Raw genomic sequence first — 24,098 nt, 5'->3', positions numbered from 1 at the left:
TCTTCTTTCCCGGGCGGCCTTCGCCACGGGGACGGAGGAAATGAAGCCACCGGACGCCAATTGGAATTTATTTTCAAATAACCGGAGGACGCAATAACTTTTTGTTTTGTTTCTTCTCCTGCACGCTTCAATCCGAGTATCCGGATACGGTTTTCTGGTCGCGGCTGAAAAACAACGTCTCTATAGCAGTGCTTCTCAATTATTTTCTGTAACGGAAGAAGAAAATATTTCACCCGCCCCAAACTATAATTTGTCTTTAAAATTGTTTAATGTACACCTCCCTTATTAACATAAAAAGAAAAGAAAAAAAAAGAGAAATATGGATCAGCTTGCTACAAAGAATTACTTTAATAACATTGTTTTTTTTAGTCTGCAATGGAAAAGATTTAAAGATAAATCCTTATTTAAACTATAAAAGTATTTGACCGACTGAACCATTTGATACAGAAAAATATATTAAATCAATCAATAATGTGAGGGACTAATGGACACTATGTGCTGATCTGGGTCTACAAATTGCATTTTTACTTCTTGTTAGAAATTTAGCATTGGACCCGACAGCCTCGGCAGCAGGATGTCGTCGTCAGAAAAGAGAAAAGTGGACAAGGAGTTCAGGGTTTTCCAAGAAAAACAGAGCACTTCTTATTCGTTGGTTGAGGTTAACAAGAAACTTGTATGCTCGGCGAGACTCGATTGGCGGAAAATACAACAAAATGCACCGAGAACTGAGAAGACAGAACTTGCACTAATTTTCTTCACGAATCTCAGGTTGTTCATCTTGTATTTTTTTAAAGGAACAGTTCATTACATGGAAAGATAATTTAGCTGTTCTCCTTTACACTTAAAGGAAAAATTTGGGCTTTGTGTTACTTATGCTATGATTTTACAGGAGATCAGGTTGCGAACAGTAAACCGTTGTTTTTTCCCCATTTATGAGACAATCTGACGCGAAGTAGGTTTTATATTTTGTTTTTTTTGGAGCGCTCTCCTTCAGCCCGTCCACGCTGAAAGCTCATTGGCTCATTTTTCTCCATAGGGGGAAATCAATAAATTCGAATGCAAATATACGTTTTTTTTTCCGTACTGTAAGTCGCTCTGGAGTAAAAGTCGCACCAGCCAAAAAATGCAACAGAAAAAAAAAAAAACCATATTTAAGTTGCACTGGGCTGGAATTTGTGGGGAAATTTATTTGATAAAACCAGAGACCAAGAACATACATGTCTCCAGTTACAGTGTAATGTACGATCTGCCGGTTCAACCTTATCCTTATTAAAACAACGAAGCAACATCTCAACGCATCTCAACGGGTTTAACGTCATGTATTTTTTTAAAGGAACAGTTCATTAACTATAAAGATAATTTACCTGTTCTCCTTTACACTAAAGCAAAAGAAAAATGTGGACTTAAGCATCACCTCTAGGTAGTTACGCTATGATTTTACCGCTCCGGCCCCGTTGACGTCAACTCGAAATGGGGTTTTGACACCCCTGCTCTAAATATAAGGATGAGACGGACGCACTTCATGATGGACGTCAGACCCGCAGAAGCCTCTCTGATGGCGGGTGAAAGGTCTTCCAGTGAAGAAATTCAAGTCCAGTTGCCGAGGCGAGACGATTCGGACAAGAATTCCCCGTGACCCGGATGACTGACGGCCTCCACGGACACCAGAGAGCGAACGCTTGTGCGTCTCGGTGACGTGCGAACGGTTGCGCGTCTCTTTACGAAGTGTTGGATTTTGTCTTTTCGTGAGAGGTCAGAGGTCGTACGCGACCGATTCCCAAACCGCTCCGGCACGCGGTCCTCTGTTGACAGATCCGCCGGCGGCCACGTTCCAGCCCTTCATCGCGTCGGTGCGAACCCTCCCTCCCGTCCCTCCCGTTACATTACAATACATTTGGCAGACGCTTTTATCCAAAGCGACTTACTATCTTTAACCTAAAAAAAACAAAAACTGTTCTATATTTCATTTCACTATGCAATATTCAGAACTGTTCAATATTTCATTTCATAACAGCTACACTACAATTTTTCCTTTTATCATACTATTGTGCACTCCTTACCTCACTTGTTTACTAAGACACTTATAGTTTTATCACTTGTTTACTAAGACACTGTATAGTTTCACTGAGACACTTTATAGTTTATAGTTTATTTTTATTTCTAATTCTGCCTTTTCTTTTTATTATTTATTACTGTTATATTTTCTGTAACTCTGGCACAACAATTTCCTTCGGGATTAATAAAGTTGTTCTTATCTTATCTTATCTTATCTTACAATAGAGGACATAAGGACTGCAAATACAAGATGCACAGGAAATATACAGAACAGTAAGCTTGGGTTAGTGAGTTTTTTTTTTTTTTTTTGACAAAGACATACACAAACGTACACACACACTGCATAGCCTAACTTGCTGCCTAACCTGATCTGGGGCATCAGCGCAGTAAAAAGTCCTGAAAGAGAACAGTTTTTACCTGTTTCTTGAAGGTTAAGAGAGAGATGATGCTAGTCTTGTTGCTTCTGGAAGTTTGTTCCACCACTGAGGTAGTAGAACTGAGAACAGTTTTGCCTGAGATCGCTTAGAGCGAGCAGAAGGTACTGCTAGTAGGTTTGTATTAGAGGAACGCAGCTCTCTGCCGGGAACATAAGGTCTTATCATTTGGTTCAGATATGCCGGACCTGTTCCTGAGGTGGTTTTGAATGCCAGGGTCAGGAGCTTGTGCTTGATCCTGGCAGCTACTGGTAGCCGGTGCAACTGGATGAACAGAGTTTCCCGGAGTTTGATTTATCACGGAAACCCGAGAGCGGACCTGGGACGGCCGTACCTTGGGATCCGGTTTCCCCGTCATGGTCTTGAGGAGCTCGTGGAGGTGAAGCCAGTTCCCCTGCGAGTACCAGCCCGGCTTGTCCAGAGACGGCAGCCCCTCGCTCTCCTCCACGTCGTGAACTGATGAAGGGGGACGAAAGAAAAGATTAGAAACGAGCACGCGTGTCCAAAAGCATGGATACAGGGTGAACACGTGTGTTTGACGTGTAGAATACATGAATGAGAGGGTGAATTGTTGTATGACAAGAGAGGAGGGGCGGAAACCGGCTAATTCCGTATTAGCAGGGAGGCTAAAAGAAGCACTTAATTTGAGCAGCATGTCCTTCAAACATCTCAATTTCCAGCGTCATTTAAGGGAAATTACTTTTAAAATGTTCGAATCACCCCGGGTTGTTTGGTGATTTAGTGCCCGGTCTTAAAAAACTAAATATCTACATCGCGGGGTGTTATCTACCGTAAATTCTGGCTTATAAACCACTATTTTTTTCAAACTCTTTGGGAACTTATATTTACAACAATGCAGCTTATTCAAAACAGTTCGGATTTAGGATAATTCTTCAGATCAGCCATTTTGTGCTTTGTGCACACTCCCATCTTGAAAAAGACGCGCAGAAATGTATTTGATGCAGGTTTTAAGTTAAAATCGATCAGTCTGGCTGTCGAAGAAGGAAATAGAGCTGCTGCACGTAAGTTCGGCATCTGTTCTGGAAAAAAACATTTGCGTTATGTCCCGGTAGCTCGAGATGTTACCGTCATTTATTTAGTTTAAGTTTTCAAAAAAAATCTGTCTTGTAACATCTTGCTGCGTTGATTTCTCATGTTTCGACAAGGACACCTGCGGCTTGTTAATGTACGATTTCTTTTTTCTTTTAAAAATGAGTCAGTGCGGCTTATATATAGGGTCAGCTTTTGCGTCCTCGAAATTTTTTTCGGGATGAAATAGCCAATATTCTAGCCTCAGAAGAAAAAAAAAAAAAAAAGAGTTAAAAAAATATAGTAAAATCAAAGTAAAACTAATTTTCTAAAAAAAATAAAATACGAGATCTCCTTTTGCAACACAGACACCCAGCATCGCCAACTCTCACCCCCACCATTGTACCAACACGAGTTCATTCGGAATAACATTGGCTAAGTAGATCTGTACTTGGCACGCTATTGGCTGATTGAGCATGTTGTTCTGTTCTTCATGTTGATTGGTTGATGGAGAGAAGCAGCTGATCTCTTTGTAGGTTGTGCCCAGCATACAAGTCCTGGTCCACTTTGCTGCTGTTCATGTAAGGGTGAATACTTTCCACTTGGTGCTATTTAGTTTCTGAAAGTGTCTTTATATTTTTGCAATATCCCCACGCTCTAAAGAGCCTCCTAAACGCCCAGCATCTCCCCAAAAGTCTTTTATAGACCCCAAGCATAGCAGGAAGATGCCGACTATTGCTGAAAAGATAAAACTTCTTGATACGTTAAAGGAAGGCAGAAGTGCTTATGTTGGCCACATTACAGCATCAACCAATATACAGTTCGTTACATGAAAAAAGACGAAGCTAACATGAGGAAGACGACGACCTTAAGCAACTTACGATGACCCAAAAGTGTTCAGTGTGCTATTTAAGCGTAATCCAGTCGATGGAGGGTTGATAACAGTTTTTTGGGAGGTTGGTGAAGGGTTGAGCGAGGTTTGTTGAGGGTTAATAAATCTGTAAATACCATCCAAATTATCAGGTCTCCAAATGCAGTTTTTTGCGGGGGGTCTTGGAACGTAACTCGTGAAAAGTGAGGCTATACGGGGTAGTATTTTATCTATTTGCATGATAGATAAGTAAATATGTTGTTTTGGTGGTAACCTATTGTAGGTACCGCTCCAAAATTAATTTGATATTTAAATTAAGAGTAACAAAAGTAAAAAATTTGAGTGACACCCCATTGGTTCAACCCAGCTGCCACATGCGTACAGCGGTGGATGGGTGCGCCTTATCTAAAGGTGCGCTCTATAGTCCAAAATTTACGGTATTTGCCCAAAAAAGCAGCTGGCCAGGGATGAATACCCTCTGAAGATGTTTCATGTGAAGGCGTGCCGAGAACATCTTTGATCGGAGGCCCTCGCTCATCCCGCCGGTCTGATCTGCCAGATGTTGTCGACGCTGAACGCCGAGTGCTTTCCCCTCCGGCGGGCCGACGGGCCACTCGACGTGAATTACCGCCTCTCACAGCCGCACTTTACACAGTCTAGGTTGTGTTTACTGCTTGGCAGGCCGGCTCTGCGGGGCTCCCGGGCCTCGGGACAATGCGTTCTGTGTTTGCCAACGCCGTGGTGATCATCCTGTCGTGGGACGCGGTTGCTATGCGGACTCGCGTTCGGTTTTTGTGCCGTCATCGGTGCTGGCGTTGGCTGATAAGGGTCAGGAGCAGGGGCGTTTCACCGATGCTACGTTTTTTCTCCCCCCCGCCCTTTGCAGTATTTCATCTCCCACACTCCGTGAAGTTCTCACATAAAATGTCAAAGAGTCGGCGCCAGCATTAACATTCGCCACAAGCTAATTTCTCATGACAGACACCCACTATATTGAAATCACTTTGTGCACCAGACTTGTGGTTGTCAGGCTTAGCGGCAGGTGATGCACATGCGGAATAAAATTGGTGACAAAAAAAAGAAAATATACAAACTACCGTGATTTCCGGACGATAAGCCGTGACTTTTTTCCCTTAAACAATGATGCAGCTAATACATGGACTGTTTTTGGGAGGTGCTTGACGCTGGGAAAATTTTTTCGTCACATCGGACCGATGAAATGACCGGGAAATTCCGAGTCCGTTCAACTCCGACACCGAAGAAGACGACTTTGACGGGTTTAGCGTGCAGGAGGAAGCTAAAGATAGCGGTCGGCAACCCGCGGCTCTTTCATCTTTACACTGCGGCTCCGAGTGGCTTGGGAAAATAAATGATAAATATTTAATTGAAGTGTATTTCATTTGTGTTTATTCCTTTTTTTAACTTTTAGTTCTTAGTTGGAAGATTATTGTGATCTTGAAATAAAATAATATTTATTATTTTTCGCCGCTCAAAATAACGTCACACTGGCGGAAGCCGGTTTACCCGCCAGCCGGTAAAGTTCCGATTTGCAGATGCCGTGCGCAGAAGTCCAGTAGCAGAAGTCCCATAAACCAGGTAAAATAAATATTCATGAAGATATTTTGCAAATATTTATTTTTTATTGTTTACTGACACAGTGATTTTTTTTCCCGATTTATTTTTAAAATTCAGGTCAAGGCTCCGCTACACGCTCTGAAAGCCCAAAGCTCAAAATGAGTTCATTACATAAATAAAATTTAATTTTCTCCGTAATACTTTGAGAATATCAGACGCAACACACTTCACACTTGTTTATACAAAATGTAAAGGTTATAAAAAGCAATATTTACAGTGGTACCTTTATTTTAGACGTCAAAAAGTAATTGCGGCTCCCAGTGTTTTCTTTTTCGAGGAAACCGGGTCCAAATGGCTCTTTAGGTATTAAGGGTTACCGACCCCTGGACTAGCCGTTGCGGCTAATATTGAGGTGCGCTCAATAGTCTGGAAATTACGGTAAATAGATTCCTTGTTGGTCCCAGCCCGCATGCATCCTGCCTATTTTTGTTTATTTCTTTTATTCTCATCATTGCCATTGTCACTCTATTTATATTGTCGTTTAGTTCCGGTTGTGTATTTTTCACCCTAAATGTTGCCCCTTCTGTTGTTGTTGTTCTGCCTGCTGTCTATTTATGCATGAATGTCTTCTAATGGTCTCTCTATTTATATTTATTTTATTTTTGACATTACAACTGTTACGTTGCTGCAACAAAGGAATTTCCCCTAATAAAGTTTATCTTATCTTATCCTCCAAAGGAGTTATCTTGAAGTTGTTCCAGACTGATCCCGCCACGATGCGGGATTGTAAAAGATTTTAAAACTCCTCACTGGGCGTCAGATACTCGGCGTCAGTGGAGTCGTCGTGTGCAATAATTCTCCGTATGTGCGATAATTCTTTTGCCTTCTGTGCAATAAATGTTTTATTGTACAATAATCCCTATTTATAAACAACATTACTCCATGTAATCATATACATCTACCTGTAAATACACATGTCTTTATGTTACAAATATTTTCTATGCACTACTCCAAAAAAAATAAAGGGAACACTGAAATAACACATCCTATATCTGAATGAATGAAATATTCTTATAATATAATTCTTATAATATTCTTATTAAATGCTTTTTTTCTTTACATAGTTGAATGTGCTGACAACAAAATCACACAAAAAGTGTTTATTGTTTAAGTGTTCCCTTTATTTTTTTTTACTTTATTTGTATTAACTTCCTTTGATCTTTATGTTCTTTTTATTTTATTTTTATCATTTGCTGCTTTTATTCTTAATCACGATCGCTAAAGTATTGGGATCTGAAACGGCAGACGCCTCAGACTGTTAGCGTGCCACGCCGAACGCCGGCAGAAGATGCGACGCCGAAGTTGAGACGAGAAGCTCGGAAACTCAGCTTCACACACACACACACACACACACACACACACACACAGTCAGAAAACAGCTGTGAGGCCGCTGCGGTTTTCCAGAGGGTGGAATGAGTGGTATGTGGCGCGGGGAGTTGTAAGCTGCGGCGCTGAGAAGAGGAGTCTGTTTCTAAGGAGTTCTCCAGCCTCCTTCCATGACTTAATTATCGCAACCGAACCCGTGTGTTCGTCCTTCGCGCCGGGACATTTCTTTGCGAGCCCGCTTTTCAGACAGAACCCGGCCAACACCGAGCACGTCTGCCGCGGAGGAGAATCCCGAGCGGCCGGTGTTTATCCTGCGTGCAGACGCTAGTGCTACCCGCTAGTGCTAATACTTAAGTGTGACTTGTTTAGCGCAGTTCCTGCTCCTTCAGCTGCCCGGAGCGTTCGCCAGATGGAGCCTCTCGGCCCTTCGGGGGAATTCACAATGTCATCGCGATCCCCCGTCGAGGGGTGTAAGAATTTCCGGGAAACCGGCCAGGCCGGCGCGCTGCGCTCCCGCGTCACGGGACCCCGTCGGATCCGCGCGATAGCAACGACGCGTCATACGAAGAGCGATTCCAACGATTGCGAGAGCGGTCCTGACAGCCCCGTGGAAGATGAATGGCGGGAGGAGCGCGAGCTGATGTTGTTGCTGCCGACGTGGCGGGAGTCGGAGGCGGGAGAGGAGAATATTTCAGCGATCTGATCATTCTGTCGGGCATCAACGCTGACGGGTCTGGCGGCGAGCCGGTCCTGAGGGGCCCGCAGGTTCTCTTGGCGAGGGTTTTTTTTTTTCAGCCGAGTTCGTTTGTTATGCTAAGACTCGTTTATGCTCGACGTTAACGGAGCCGGAGCTTTCCGTCCTTCCTCTGCGTTCATTTTCTGCACGGTTCTGTATGTACGTTGCAGATTTGCGGCTAGAAGCAGCGCGTAGAGCCGTACCGCCAAGAGCAGCAGCGGTATGCTTCAAATGAGACCGGCGACAGGAACGGGGAAGAAGACAACGTGGCGTCGGTCGGGAGAAGAATTCACGGCCGAATTCCCCGGTCGACTGCGTTGACCCTTCATGAGTCTTTCTTAGAATGCGTATCATCACCGGCTCCTCCGCCGTCTCCATGTTTGTTTGATTGTCTGAAACGGAACGCAGAGCTTGGAAGTCAGCCGTCTGCACTGCCCTCCAGTGGATGTGCTGCTCGGCAGCCGTGGCGACGCCAAGCAAGCATGGGAAGGACAACTGCTTTTAGACAGAAAAGCTCTAAGATCTATAGCGCTTGGATTTGGATCCAGGAAGTAGCCTCCTCCAGGGGAACCTTCTGGTTTTGCGTCCCGCAGGGACCGCAGAAGGGGCTGGTGTGATGCCTCCTTCTGTGCAGTGAACCTCAAGCACCACACAAAAGCAAACCAGTGAGAAGTTTCCACAGTATTCTTGTTCTTCATGGCACGGATACCCACGGGCTACCAGATGGGTTAAGATATTTAACCCCGTTCACTAACATCGTGCTTATTTTGGCAAAAATGTTGATGTTCCGCTGCTAGCCTCAGTGGCGTACCAGGCCAGAGGAGCTTGGACCGTCTTTGTCGCTCCATTTCCTGCTGCTTCAGGCCATTTTGTCGCTAGAAAACAGCTTACCAGTGACGGCCATAGTTTTTAAAAATGTTAGCAATGAGTTTCTGGTAGCGGGCGTGGCTTGTATCTTGGCACATGATTTCCCATCGAACTGTGAAAACATACCGCCTTGGAGTCTGAGCCAAAACGGTCCGAATGCACAAAAAAGGCCTCGTTCTTGAAAAGGTTCGAGGAAATGCGAAAAGTCCCTCTAGGGCTTATGCGTCAAACTCAAGGCCTGCGGGCCAAATCATACATTGCAAGTACCATTTATGCTACAAGCCCCACAAAGCCCATCGGCTGGCCTTGCTGAGTCACCTGTTGTAAACTGCCAGCTACCCCTCTAGACCAAAATGGCGAAACGAAAGGCGGACTTTGAAAACGGGGTTTCGAGACAGGTCGGAAGCAGAGTACATGTTCATGCAGAGAGCAGCGACGCTTCCGATACTGCGCAGCTGGCGATGTTTATCCGTGCAGTGGACACAGGAACTTTTGGGGTTCAGATCAATGCATGGCGAAACCACTGGAAAGCTTATCTTTGAAGCGGTATGCGGATGCATCAATGAAATGGTCCTGCCTTCGGATAAACTTGTGGCACTGACAACAGACGGAGTGCCCAGGATGTGCTAAAAGGAGTGGACTGATGGGCAGGATCTGGGAGAAAATGCGGCAGGAATTAATCAGGAAAAGTAGCTTTTCACAGCCCATTCTCATCCCGATGCATCAACAAATGTCAAATGTTGACAAACGTGGAAGGCTTTTTACAATTTGGTCCAACGTTAGAGTTTGACACCGTTCGAAACGGGTGTAGCTTTTTTTCTACGTAATCTGAACATTAACCCTGGGGCGATCTTGACATTGTGTTTACTCCCCTTGTCCTACATAAGACAATCTTTGTACCCTAGTGGTGTAAAGCCCACATGGAAACATAAACAAAAAAGAAGCATCGCTTTTTCTAATGATGGGGTCTCTTTAGGAAAAGTCATAAAATTTCAAGTTGGAAAAAAATAGGTTAAGGTGTTTTTGGGTCACTTTTGACCCGCAAGACAACACAAGGGTTAAGAAGCCCATTTTTTTTTTTTTTTTGGAGAATGTTTCATTAACTATTTTTGTGGCACCTCTGGGTAACTCCTAAGGGTCCCAAAATAGTGGGACTCACAGATCGCAATAAAATGCCTCGAGGAGATCTGAAGTCGATGAGAATCAAACAGACTTGATGTTTGCTAAAGAACCGAGCAGAGGTCAGCGTTTCTTTCAGCGCGAGGACACGGGCGGAGGGACGGGAAACTCACCGAGGGTCCTGAAGGGCCTCTGCTGCGGCACCAGGGAGAAGAACCCGGGTTTCAGGGCGTTCGTGATGATGACGTCGAACAGCTCCTCGAAGTCCTTCCTGCGGGGAGCAGAGGGGCCAACATGGCCGCCGTATGACTGACAACAAACAGATGTTTGGGGCAACCGCGCTAATAAACAGTGGACACGTACTGCAAAGTTGCTTCTACTCATAAAGTAAACACTCAGAGGCAGCAGCATGAATTCCGGCATCCGAGCCTGAACGCCACATAGGCGCGAGCGGCCCAACAGCTGGATGCTGTTAAAGACAACAGAAGATGCGATCCGCCAGAGAAATAAGTCAAATGCAGATCAGGGGCTCGCCAAAATAAAAGCTTCTGCCTGACAACTCGTAAACATGTTAGCGAGGCCAGGAGGTTTGGCAGCTATTTAGCGACCTTATACGGTCGTGCTACCGTCAGTTACTGACGTTGTACTGCATTTGTGTGACACCTGCGGCCAAAGTACTGCGCCTAGTTGACAAGAGGTAGTGACCTCAACTTGTCCCGGGACAACCTGTGTCGTGGAAATTCTCCCAGGCCGAGAGACTCTAAAAAAACAGAAGAATCAGGACACCCAAAAAATAGCGCAACGTTGCTATTATCTTGCTTGCAAGAGGGGAAAAGTATAATACAGTCATTTTAGGAAGTCTGCACCCAAATCCCGCCTGTGAGAAGGGCAGGTTACTAGTTTACGGTCCTTGGAGGTCCCTCCGTCTAGGGAGTTGACCTCTTCCCGAGTGGAGTCACTGTAGGTCACGGATGGGGAAGGAGCAGCCGCCCCCCCCTTCCTCCGCCGGGCACGATTCGTCAATCAGGGCGCCGTTGGATACAGGACTTTTCAAAACAGTCTGCAGTTTTTCTACTTTCTAGCCCAGGGGTCGGCAACTCTTTCATCTTTACACTGCGGCCCCGAGTGGCTTGGGAAAATAAATTATAAATATTCTATTGAAGTGTATTTTATTTGTGTTAATTCCTTTTTTTAACTTTTAGTTCTAAGTTGGGAGATTTTTGGGATCTTGAAATATTAGATAAAATTATATTTGTTATTATTCGCCGTCACACTCGCGGAAGCCGGTAAAGTCCCGATTTGCAGATGCTGTGCGCAGAAGTTCAGGAGCAGAAGTCCCATAAACCAGGTAAAATGAATATTTATGAAGATATTTCGCAAATATTTATTTTTAATTGTTTACTGACACAGTGATTTTTTTTCCCGATTTATTTTCAAAATTCAGATCAAGGCTCCGCTACACGCTTTGAAAGCCCAAAAGCTCAAAATGAGTTCATGACATAAATAAAATTTAATTTTCTCCGTAATACTTTGTGAATTTCGGAAAGCAACACACAACACACTTGTTTATACAAAGTGTAAAGGTAATAAAAAGCAATATATACAGTGGCACCTTTATTTTAAACGTCAAAAAGTAATTGCGGCACCCAGTGTTTTCTTTTCCGAGGAAACCGGGTCCAATAGGCTCTTTGGAAGTTAGTTCTAGACACACGAACGATTCGGTCGTCCACCAGTAAACAATTACCCGTCGCATACGTCAAGAGAAGACATCCGGATGAAAAATACGAATGATTCAACAATCCATCGGTAAACAATTTTCCATTACATACAACATAAAGGGATATCCGAAGGAGAGACACAATTTAGCAGTAAATAATTTTCCCATTACAGGTGTCAACATATCCGAATGGCCTGTTCGGTCTGAACCGAACCGACCCTGTCGACTGCCAGTCTGGTTCTAGACACCCCTCCACCTGCACTGTGCATGTGAAGCCATTCAGACAAAGAATGAATGAATGAATGACTGAGCAGCTTTATGTTAATATGCCATGACAAGCTGTTGGAGCAGCTATTTGGATTTTGGATCAAAATCGTACTTTCAGATGGGAAGGGGGGGGTTTAATCGAGGCTTCGTCTTCATTAGTTCCAAATGTCCACGTTTATTGATAACCAGTTCGACAGGGAATTTGTCAACATGTCTTGAGCAGTAACACATTTGGATAGTCCGGTGGAGTAGAAATCTGTCTGTTCCATCCGGAAACATCTGGGACAGATGAAGGGAACGCGCTTCCTGTCGGCTCAGGAAGGTCAACATGTGTTCTCCAGTTCTACCCGGCCGTCGCCGAATCTCCCTGCAACTCACGTCAAGACAGGGCGACGGCCACAGAAGTCGGCGGAGAACCGCGGCGGATGCTAACGGCGAGAGGATCGTCGGGTTTCTTGAAGGGAAACCGAGTTTGTCCCGTAAAGCAGATAAGAAAACATTAAAGATACGACGTTTAAATGTAAAGTTTTGTCATAAAATATCTAAACTAAAGTGCAAAATACCAAAAGGCGCTGTGAGGGGGGTCTCAGTATATGTTCAATGACACCTGTTGACTGGACTAACGAGGAGAACCCAGGCTGACAGGAGAAGAGAACCATGTTTCCGATTCAACCACAAGATACCTGCCAGAGCACAAGTTTGTCTGCATGCCAGCAAGGAACCTTCCATCCACCAGCTTTGGCCTTCTGTCGCTACTTCTGACAGCCGCCTGTCACTGGCTGGTGGCCGACCCGGCACCTTATCCATGAGTGACGTGCCGAGACACTGGGCGAGGCCGTGGAGTGCTTAGTCTACCGCAACACCGCGACCAAAGTATGGTTCATACTTTGACAACTGGGTTAAGATTAAGTGCTGCTCTAAGAGGAGGCCACAGCGCAGACTTGATTCCGACTTCCCCTCTTCCTGATCCCTGCTTCCTCTGGCCGACTCGATCTGGATTCGGCGCGCGAACTTTCATTCACCCGGGGTTCCCGGTAACTTCCTTGGGAGGCGCAGCGTGCTGCAGAGCCGGAGGTCACGGGGAGGAGGAGGGGTGACGCAGCGGCCAGCAAGCCAGTGGGGGTAGATGAACAAGAGGTGATGTGGCTGTGCTAGGCTTGGCGGGAAGCACTCAGGAGCCAAAAAAAGCAGCTCCGGATAAGCAGATATTTATCTTGGCCCTGAAAGAGGCACAAATCTTTTGTGTGATGCTGCTGTCCACCCGCGGGGCGCAGAGAAACTCCGGGCGTTGAAGCGCTAACGCTGCCGGGGAATGGCAAAGCTAAAGTACATGGCCAAAGGGAAGTTTGGGTATGCTCCTGTTGGGTCGACTTTCTAAAGGGGCAGGTGTACCGAAACGGCGCCCAATCGGCGCCAACGCTGCCAGAAATCGGCAAAGCACAGCAACCCCGCCGAATCAGAAGTTCGGGTATGCTCAAGTTTGGTAACTTTTAGAGATGCAAGTGCCCCGGAGGGTGCCTGTTCAACAAAATAAATTCCATGCCAAAAATGGGCAGATCTCAGGCCACGGTTGCTCTGTCGTATCAAAACCAATACTTTCCGATGAGCCTGAATGCACCGTGAACCCCAGATGTTTCCGCTCTTTAACGAGGGCCACAAAATGTACTGCTAACCGCTGGAGCGAGTGTCCCCACTATGCCTCAGCCTGGGCGCGGTCAAACAGCACTCCAGCCTCGGGCCTCCTTTTTTAGAGAACAATCAACCGAAGGCGCCCAGGACTAGAGCGGACCACCTCGAAACAGTGTGCGCCGAAAAGAACAGGAGGGGGTTTATGTTCGAAATAACAAAGACATAGTGTTTATCTAAACCCCCCCAACCCACCCCTGCTGCTGCCCCATCGAGTCTATAACAAGGCTTAGGTTATGAAAATAAGCCTTTACCGCACAGTGTGATCTACAAACAGAGGGATGCCTGTGCCGAGACCCAGACCTCCCCTGCTGGACGTCCGGCACATTTATAGCATTCCCATTTGCTGTGTTCTGCACCCAAATCCCTGATTATCAACTTCTTCTGAAGACGGTACTTCGACAAAAGTGCTTTGAGCGGGTGGTAGAGTCCGGACACCGTGACGGGGTCGGGACGATAATGGTTCGCACCGCTATAACGCCAAAGACGCTACGATTGTGAGGCTAGCTGGAAGATGCTAGTGGTTCATGAAAGATCTGCAGAACTTCTCAGAGGACTCTCCTTACCCCAGGATGTGCTCGCAGATGAGCCTGCAGTAGTCGCTGTGGGAGCTGGTGATGAGAAGCAGAACCTTGCCGGCGTTCTTCATGCTGCGCAGCCAGTTCTTGACTGCGTCGGAGCAGGGCTGCAGGTAACGGCCCGGGTCCCTCTTCACGCAGGGGAAGTAGGTCCCTGAGTCCTCTGGAAACAACCAGAAAGATGTATGAGGAGAAGAAACCCAGGTGCGGTACCGGATCGCAAAATACTTCAAGCATACTATGTTTTCCCATGTCGGACTCCGAGTCCTGGAGGAAGTGGTCGGTGATACAAGAACTACGTAGGACAAACAAGTGGCATAAGCTACTCAGGAGTCTCCTCAGGGAACCATCTCGACCTCACAAGTTCTGTCAAATACCGACACGAGTACTGAGGAATTCTTTTGTGCCAGCAGGTGTTACACAACACAACTTCACAGGGCTTACAACCTCCCTGTAGAACAAAAGTTATAGCTAGCATTAGGCTAGCCCCTGGTCGTGCTGCCACTGGATTACTCTGCCGTTGGATATCTCATGATGCATCCTCTCTCAGTCCATCCCTTCTACCCCAGCCAGTTGAGGCAGAAAGCTGCCGGTGTTGAGTCGGGATCTGTCCGAGGTAAAACGCGGCATTTAGCTGTCGCTAAGTGTTTGCTCATTGGGGAAATGTTGGGTTTCTGGAAACCAGTGGTTCCCCAAACTATGGCCCGCCTCCACATTTTTTTTTGCCCAGCCTCTGAACAATACCAGATATAATGAGACAAATAATAAGACAAATCTAATTATAATGAAATCAACTGGGATAAAATCCGTTCTACAACTATACCGGTAGTGAAATGAGTTGCCTTGGTAGGTTTCAGTATCGGTTCGGTTTTATAGCCTGCTTGCTTTCTGGTTTCCACGGTGAATTTGATATGAAAGAGCTGCAAACGGTTGTGTCTACTAGAAAGTTGATGTTCTTTAGTCTTTTTTTTTTCTGTGAGAAAACTTGAAGAGGGTTATTTGGTTATTATTTATTTCATAAATGATGTTATTTCATTCATAATGTTCATACCGTAATTTCCGGACGATAAGCCGCAACTTTTTTCACATAAACAACGCTGCTGCTAATATATGGACTTTTTTTGGGGGGGGGGGGCGCTAAAGAGCTTCACGCCGCTAAAACGTTTATCCTCGTCACATCGGACCGATGAAATGACCAAGAAATTCTGAGTCCGTTCAACTCCGACACCGAAGAAGACGACTTTGACGGTTTTAGCGCGTATGAGGAAGCCCGAGATAGCGATCGGCTAGCCGGTGCGGCTAATATTGAGGTGCGCTCAATAGTCCGGAAATTACTGTATTTATTTTCTGATTTTTTTTTTCCTGTCAAGATCCCAGAAAGGGTTAATTTTTTTTTTGGTTATGTGTGGTTTTCTGGAGAACAATAAATGTTTACTTTCAAACACATCTGCGATTGTCACACTTTTTGTGACAAACTGTCCCGGCCCCCCGTCAGCGAAGGGAAAAGTTATTTGGCTCTTGCAGGAAAAAGTTTTAGGACTCCTGCTGTAAATCATCTTAAAGTATGTTCAAGACCTGCTCCGAGTCATCAGACAACTGCTGTTACCGTCATTTCTGGACTATAAGCCGCTATTTTTTTCCCATACTCTGAACACTGTGGCTTAAACAACGATCCAAATAATTTATGGATTTTTTGGGCTATTAGCTTCAAGCCACCAAACCATTTAGCCTCGTCATATTGGACCGATGAAATTACCGTGAAGTTCGATGGCTGATCAATGAAAGATCAAGATAGCGATCAGCTGATGTCGCACAAAACAGGGATAGAAAATAGATGGACTTTTCCTTGTGTTATTGATTATTAATCTTTTTCATCAGTCGTGTTGCAGGCAGGGTTTGGAAAATAGCATTTCCAGTACGTATTTGTGGATGTGACTTGTATGCTTTTAATCAAAAGTTTTTTTTTAATATTTCAATGTAAATATCTCATAATACAACATGGACACTTGCAGCTTATAGACAAATGTGGCCTAAGTAAGTAAACACTGATTTATTGAGTTATTTTTTTAGTTGCAAAAAATGTGTATTAATATATAGAGAATGAGTGTGCATGAATTATATATATTCTTTGATTTACACTACTTTTTGAAATAGACAAAATGGCTCGACACTATGCTGGTAGTGATGCTTTTCAAAACCAAACCAATCGATGTTGTGATTGAGACACACACACACACACACACACACACACACACACACACTACATTGCATTTGGCAGACGCTTTTATCCAAAGCGACTTACAATAGAGGACATAGGGACTGCAAATACACTTGCAAATACACGAAGCACAGGAAATATACAGAACAGTGAGCTTGGGTAAGTGAGGTTTTTTTTTTTTTTTTTTGACAAAGACATACACAAACGTACACACACACACACACACACTGCATAGCCTAACTTGCTGCCTAACCTGATCTGGGGCATCAGCGCAGTAAAAAGGTTGAGATAGATGATGCTAGTCTTGTTGCTAGCTAGTCTTGTGTGTACACACACACACACACACACACACATACAAAATCCTATCAGGGCGAGCGGTGGTGCTGCACTTTTTTTTTTTGAGAGAGAGTTTCTCCCCGCCGGACACGCAGTCCCGCTGCAGAACCCGGTGAAAAAGTCCGGCGGCCTTCGGAGAGACCAATAATCGCTTTAGCCCCACATTACAGCGTTTCAAAACAAACGGACTATTCATGGACGGCTTCCTGTCGCCGGGACGCAGGCCGGGCAGGAGAGACCCGGCGAAGGGAGGCTGAAAAAGAAAGGGGAGGATCTCAGGCCTCCTCCTGACGTGGGCGCCGAGGAATCATGGTAATAATTCGGAAGACCCTGCAGCGCAAACCCGGACAGGCATGTTTAGCAGCGGAGTTAGGGGATTCAAAATAGATCGATCGATCAATAAATAATTTCGGATGTGGCATTTCTGATCGGACGTTTGAATGTCAAACATCAGAGATGCGCTTTTAACCTCCTTTAAAAGTGTTTTACCCCCATCTTTGAACTGAATGGGATATTTTTAAGGAAGTTTCCATCCACATCTCTCTAGATAATAATAATGATAATAATAATAATGCACACAAGACACCATAATCAACACGCAAGAACACCAGACAGGCAAATAAAAAAAAGACCCAAAAGCGAAGATGAAAAGAAAAAAAATAAAAGTGACAGAGTGGTTAAAAACAATATATGTATATATATATATATTTTTTTTTAAACATTCATATATATACACACACAGAAGTTTGACAACATAAACATACACAGTTATCTTGATAGTCTGCTGCTGCAATCTTATCCCGACTTTTTACAAATAAAAAAGGTGACTAGAAAAAGTCTGAAAAAAGAGGTTTTATGACTGATGAAGAAATCAATACGCTTGCTCGGTGTATTGAAACTTTGCTTAATAAACACATCTCTAAATCGATCCATCTCGTGGCCAATCGTCTTACGCGGGCGTGATTTATTAGAGAATATCGCTCTCTTCTGGCGGAGCCTTGAACTACGCGAAGGGTCTCCGAGAGATGGCGACGGATACAAACAAGACGAAACTACGACACTTAGCGGCGCCGGGGAAAAATAATAAAAATAAAATCACGTCGAGAAATACCGTCCTAGATGATAAATAAATAAACGGACTCTATAATTTTCCACACTTTTGATAAATGCGCTAATTCAACAACGAACTTCTCGAAGCAGCTCTGGTGTCTATTCCCTCCTCTGGGGGTTCCACGCCTCATTACCTGCAGCCAGAAAAAGACCCCCAAAAAAAACGCAGGAGGTTCAAATGGAGCTGCATTTTGCGCAAAGGTAAACACCTGACCTCGAAACCCCGGCTTTTTTTAACCTGCCGGAGCGAGCGGCCTGAAAATGATCAGGTAAACCGGCCGAGGAGAAGAAAGTTCCCTCTTGTGGAGGAGCCTCTGTTCAAATTACGAGGTTTATGGGTCTGGGGGGGCTGAGGTGGCACTTATAGACAGACATATAATGATACGCCGCCTCCAGGCCTTTCCCTCTTCAAACAAACATTTGCGCAACTGACTTTCTGCTACCGCAGGTGAGACATTGGGCACTTTCAGCATCCAGGAGGAGGAGGTGGAGATAGTGGACTCCTACAAGTACCTTGGGGTCCACATGAACAATAAACTGGAGTGGACACACAAAACAGATGCTCTCTACAGGACGGGTCAGAGCCGTCGTGTATTTTCGTAAACTCCCAGCGGGTCATTAGAACTGAAGAAGCCTCTGGGATGAGGCGGAAACGTCTAAAAGTGAAGAAATCCAAGTTCAATTGCCAAGACAAGAAGATTTGGACAAGAATTCCCCGTCACCTGGATGACTGAGAAGCTCCACAGACGAGTCAGAGCAGGATGTCGTTTGGTCTCTGTAGCTCCTCCAGACCTCTATTACTTTAATTCTTGGACAATTTGTTGCTTTTCTGGAAGGCTAACTTTAGCATACTTAGCTCCGTGTTTGGTGTCAAAATGCCGACATGGATTTTACTCTTTGACAACCGACGCTGCCTCATAACACAACAGACATACCGCTTTTTCTCCTTGAAGCGCAAATGCCATCACTTCATAGGTAACGTGATTGGCATGAATTGTAGATGTAGTTTACGGTCAATGCACACCTTTGACTTATTTAAGATTTATTTTAAGACAATCAGACCTTTTAAGACGTTCTTGCGGGCTACATAAAATGACATGGCGGGCCACATTTGGCCCGCGGGCCTCGAGTTTGACACATGCCCGTGGGGGAAAGCTGTTGTCACAGCAGCGCAGCAATGACCATATCGATAAATATGAGTATAGATATAAACTAGAGGGGACATATTAATGATGGAAACAGGTGACAGCAACAGCAGAAAAGATAAAAACATAGTGGACTCCGACAAGTACCTTGGGGTCCACATTTTAACTGGAGTGGACTCACAAAACAGATGCACTCTACAGGACGGGTCAGGGCAGGATTTTATATTTGTAAATTCCCCAAGAAGCCCCTGGGATGAGCGCTGAAACGTCATTAAATGAAGAAATTCAAGATCAACTGGTAGGATGTTCTTCGGAGACGTTTGGTCTCTGTAGCTCCTCAAGACCTTCTACCAGTCTAAGGTAGCCAGCGCACTCTTCTTAGCTAGCGTGCTAGCGTGGTAGTAGGGGTGTAAATCAGAGCCATCACGACGATTCGATCCGTTTCGATTTCTCAAGTCAACGATTCGATCCGATTTTTTTAACTACGATACGATTTTTTAATACGATATGTTTTTGGCCCTTTTCGAACTGCTCGGTAACGTTTGTGGGAAAAATGTACTCCGCTGGGCTTTTTCTGAACATTCGCCTTCAACAACACCATGCCGTCTTTTCAGGTGAGCCGACAAATTCGAAGTGTTGCCACAGTAGCTAAATTCAATTCGACATTCTTTACATATCGCCACATCCTTTACCAATTCTTTCCCGTTTTTGCGGAAGCGGAAATACTTCCACACGAACGATTTTAAACCTACAGGAGTGTGTAAGTCCGCGTCCTTCTCAGCCATATCAATGTCCGCCTCCCGAATGTTTAAATTCGAGCGCTATGCCAAAGAGGGAGTGTCTGCTGAAAGACTGTGCTGAAAGAGGGGAAGGGAAGCGAAGTAAGTTGAGACAAAGTAGGTTACGGAGTGAGAATTACGCCTCAGAGCAGACTAAAAATAGACAGGTAAAATGCATACATGGATCGATACTCTTGCGGACGTGTCGATGCATCGGACCGTCAGCTGTCGGATCGATATATCGATACATATCGATTTTTTTTTTTACGCCGCTACGTGCTAGCGTGGTGGGGCCGTGCCAGGACCGCTGAGGTCAACATGCTCAACAAGCTAGTGAGGAAACTCACTAGCGGTGGCGGCGCTGAACCTGGACCGTCTTGAATCGGCGGCGCCGGGGAGGGCGAAGCTCAAACGGGGAGCGATCCTGGAAAATCCTCGCACCCGGAGCCGTGGCCGACGGTGCAGAACCGAACGCTTCAGACGCTCCTGTGCACCCGCGGCCGTCAGACCGTGCAAACATCTGACCGTCTGGAGGTCCATCTGTGCGACCACGACCTCACGACCTCACGACCTCACCCATCCGCTCGCGTCGCGCCCGAACTCCGTCTATATTTGTCCTCGTTGGTGTCACTCCGCTCGCATCCCATTTATTTTTGTCATTGTTATTGTCACTCCGTTTCTGTTCTTATGCATGTTGTCGTTTTGGTTGTCTATTCTCGACCTCGCGGTTGTTTTTGTTTTTTTTTTTTCTTCTTCATTCCGCTGTCTATTTTTATCCTTGTTGTTGTTCATTTTGCCGTCTGTTTTTCGTGAGCGTCTCTTTCATTTATACTCGTATTTATTGATATCGTCATCGTCGGGCTGCTGTGACAAAAAAAATTTCCCCTATGGGGGTCAATAAAATATTATCTTCCAAACGCCGTACATGTGACACACACACACACACACACACACTTGCAGAAATCTACAAGTCCCAAGTAGTCAATGGGATGTGTTGTAATCATATAATCGCCAGGCTGCCGTGCCAGCAAGCAGAAACAAACCTCCTCCGCCTCGCTTTTTAAATCCGCGACAAACAGTGACGAAACGGAGCTTCGGCTCTTCCAGCCTTCCTGCCCGGACAGGCAGGTCGGCCAGATCTCCTGATGTGACGGCGCCGAACCCTGACGGTGAGGAGCCCGGTGTGCTGAACGGTTTCAATGCTAACGCTAGCACAGCGTGGCGTTGCTATTCGCGGAGGGCGAATCGCACTCGAGCGAATCGTGCGGCAACTTTTACCGCCTTTTAGAGAACGGAAACTCCAACATGAGGTGTCTGGAACTGCGCCGTGGAACCTTCGTTAATTCGGTCATTTGTTTTCTACAGCGCTTATCTTGAACTCAGGTGGGCCGGTCCATTATGACAGATGAGATGATGAGATGAGAACGACTTTATTTATCCCGAAGGAAATTGTTGTGCCAGAGTTTCAAGCAAAAACATAACAGTAATAGATAATAGTAGGAAGGAGGGAGAATAAGAAATACAATGAAATATAAATGGTCAAGGTTAAGGCTATTAAGTGTTTTAAGGTCTTAGGTACAAAGATTTGAAGATTCCCTGCGGCTGAGGGACGAGGAATTAAAAAGTCTGATTTTTTCTGGGTAATAATATAATATTTTACTGGGACCAAAAAAGGAAAAAACATGCCCGGTCAGGGAATTCTGCTGGATCCTAGCAGCCGACTGAATAGGGGTTTAAAACGGGAATTGTTCTAGATATAAACGCCGGGCAAAACAAAATTAAATGAGGAATTTTCAATTTAAACCTTCTCTATTGGTAAGTCTGTTTGTTGTCCATCTTCATTTTTCCATGCCAGGTTTCTTTCTGTCTGTAGTATTTTGATTTATTTGTCTCATTCTTCCTCCCATGTATATATATTGATATTTTATTGTGCGCTGAAACCCTTTGATTAAGAATGTTTTAGTCTCCATATCAGTACATGTGCGAAAAAAGTTTCTTGGGTCTGGTCTCGAAAAATTGTTAAGATTACCGTAATTTCCAGACTATTTAGCGCACCTCAATATTAGCCGCACCGGCTAGCCGATCGCTAACTCAGGCTTCCTCCTGCGCGCTAAAACCATCAAGGTCGTCTTCTTCGGTGTCGGAGTTAAACGGACTCAGGATTTCCCGGTCATTTCATCGGTCCGATGTGACGAGGATAAACGTTTTAGCGGCGTGAAGCTCGTTGGCGTCCACCAACCAAAAAAGTCCATATATTAGCCGCGTCGTTATTTACGTGAAAAAAGTCGCGGCTTTTCGTCCAGAAATGACGGTTCGTTGAAATGTTGAAATATTAACATGACACATCTAACGAGAGGCGTGGGGGAAAAAAAAAAGGATTAAATCGTGTGATTCCCTTTAAAAATGGCGCCACAATAACATGTTTTTTTTTAACAAATATCTCCGGTTAGCATCAGAGGAAGCGCCTACGTTTGCTCCAAACATCATACAAGAATACATTTTTTTGTGTCATATATAAAATAAATTATCTTTAAGTTTGGAGCGCTTTTGGTGTGCGGATTTTTTTCAAACCTACGACATACGACCGTTCGCTCGGTCATTCACGAGTAGATTCTCCGATGAACCTCCAGCAGGTTTTTGATACCGCGGGAGGTGACCGGAGAACCCACGCAGGAATCGAACCAGGGATCTTCCCGCTCTGAGGCCGAACCTTCCTGCCGCCTAGCTTCTATTTCGGATCATAATAATATATCTCAGAGAAATCAAGATGTCACTCCCGGGTGCTTCATCTCCTCCCCTGTGTCGGGGTGAGGGTGGGCGGAGCTTATTCGAGTTGGGTTTTCCCACCCCCCAAAAAAAAAAAAAAAAAAAAATTGAGATTAGACCGCAGCAAAAGAAAAGGGGCGCCTGTTTTTTTTTTTCAGGCTACTGACGATCACGCCAGGTTGCTACCGTCTGTGTGTGTGTGTGTGTGTGCTGTGGGAGGAAACATGCCAATTTATCTGGCTGCGAATTTAGGGCACCGGTGGCCCGAGGGCCCGCAGGCCTGTGGCCGGGCACCGCGCTGCACAGGCCGGGCGCCAATATGGGCCGGCTGGAGAAAGAGAGAGAGAAAAAAAAGCGTGACAGCCAGCAGCTAAATCTCTGTCGCACATCAAAGTGGTTTGTCAGGATACACAAATCAACAGTTGCCGTGCAAATGAGGGCAGAGCACGGGAGGTTTTCACAAACAACACGCACCAAATGTGACGGGGGGGGGGTTCGAATCCAGACGCAAACATGGCCGCCTTTATCTCATCGGCACGGGCGGATCAAGACCGACATGACAAAAATATTTGTTTCCTTAAAGGCGATTTAAGCGCACGTCTGAAGCCACGTTGGCCGTCGTTGGAAAACGGCGATAAAGCGACGTTTAGCTGTGTTTGAGGAGGTCGTTTCACATTTCAGGTCCGTGTCCATTCTGTCACGGCCGGACAAACCCAGAACAGGTTATGAATGTGTGTGTTGATCGACATACACATAAAAAAACTATATATATTATATATATGTAATATAATGATGATATACATACATACATATATAAATACACACATATTCCACATGCACGCAAATACATATGTATGTGCAGACATATGTAACATACCAACATAAACATAGGTTTATATATATATATATATATATATACATGCATATGTAATCACATACATAAGTCCACACATACTTGCACTTACATATTTACATGCATGCTTATGTAAATACACTGCTCAAAAAAATAAAGGGAACACTTAAAAAACACATCCTAGATCTAAATGAATGAAATATTCTTATGAAATACTTTGCTCTTTACACAGTTGAATGTGCTGACGACAAAATCACACAAAAATGATCAATGGAAATCAATTGTATCAACCCATGGAGGTCTGGATTAGGAATCACACTCCAAATTAAAGTGTAAAAACAAACTCCAGGCTGATCCAACTTTGATGTAATGTCCTTAAAACAAGTCAAAATGAATCTGTGTTGCTTCCTGAGTGGACACTATGATTTCACACAAGTGTGATTGACTTGGAGTTACATTGTGTTGTTCAAGTGTTCCCTTTCTTTTTTTGAGCAGTATATATAAATACATATGTACTTAGTTACATACATACATACTTAGGTGTATACAAATACGTACACACATACCGAAA

At 44.8% G+C, this 24,098-nt stretch overlaps 1 protein-coding gene across 1 annotated transcript in view; it reads right to left on the bottom strand.

Annotated features, from left to right (window-relative positions):
• Positions 1–24,098, bottom strand: part of nt5dc1 (5'-nucleotidase domain containing 1) — a 76,226-nt gene that overhangs the window by 16,152 nt on the left and 35,976 nt on the right. Inside the window, exons 7-9 of the mRNA XM_086143403.1 lie at positions 14,309–14,483; positions 10,246–10,343; positions 2,824–2,945 (exon numbers count right to left, since the gene is read on the bottom strand). Of these exons, the coding sequence (XP_085999529.1) occupies positions 2,824–2,945; positions 10,246–10,343; positions 14,309–14,483 (395 nt within the window). The remainder of the gene's footprint in view (positions 1–2,823; positions 2,946–10,245; positions 10,344–14,308; positions 14,484–24,098) is intronic.

This window comes from Fistularia commersonii, chromosome 36, assembly GCF_037954325.1.
Source record: "Fistularia commersonii isolate RoL2024-O1a breed Wild chromosome 36, RoL_Fcom_v1.0, whole genome shotgun sequence".
NCBI lineage: Eukaryota > Metazoa > Chordata > Actinopteri > Syngnathiformes > Fistulariidae > Fistularia > Fistularia commersonii.
This window is presented reverse-complemented; position numbering and strand designations above follow the sequence as displayed.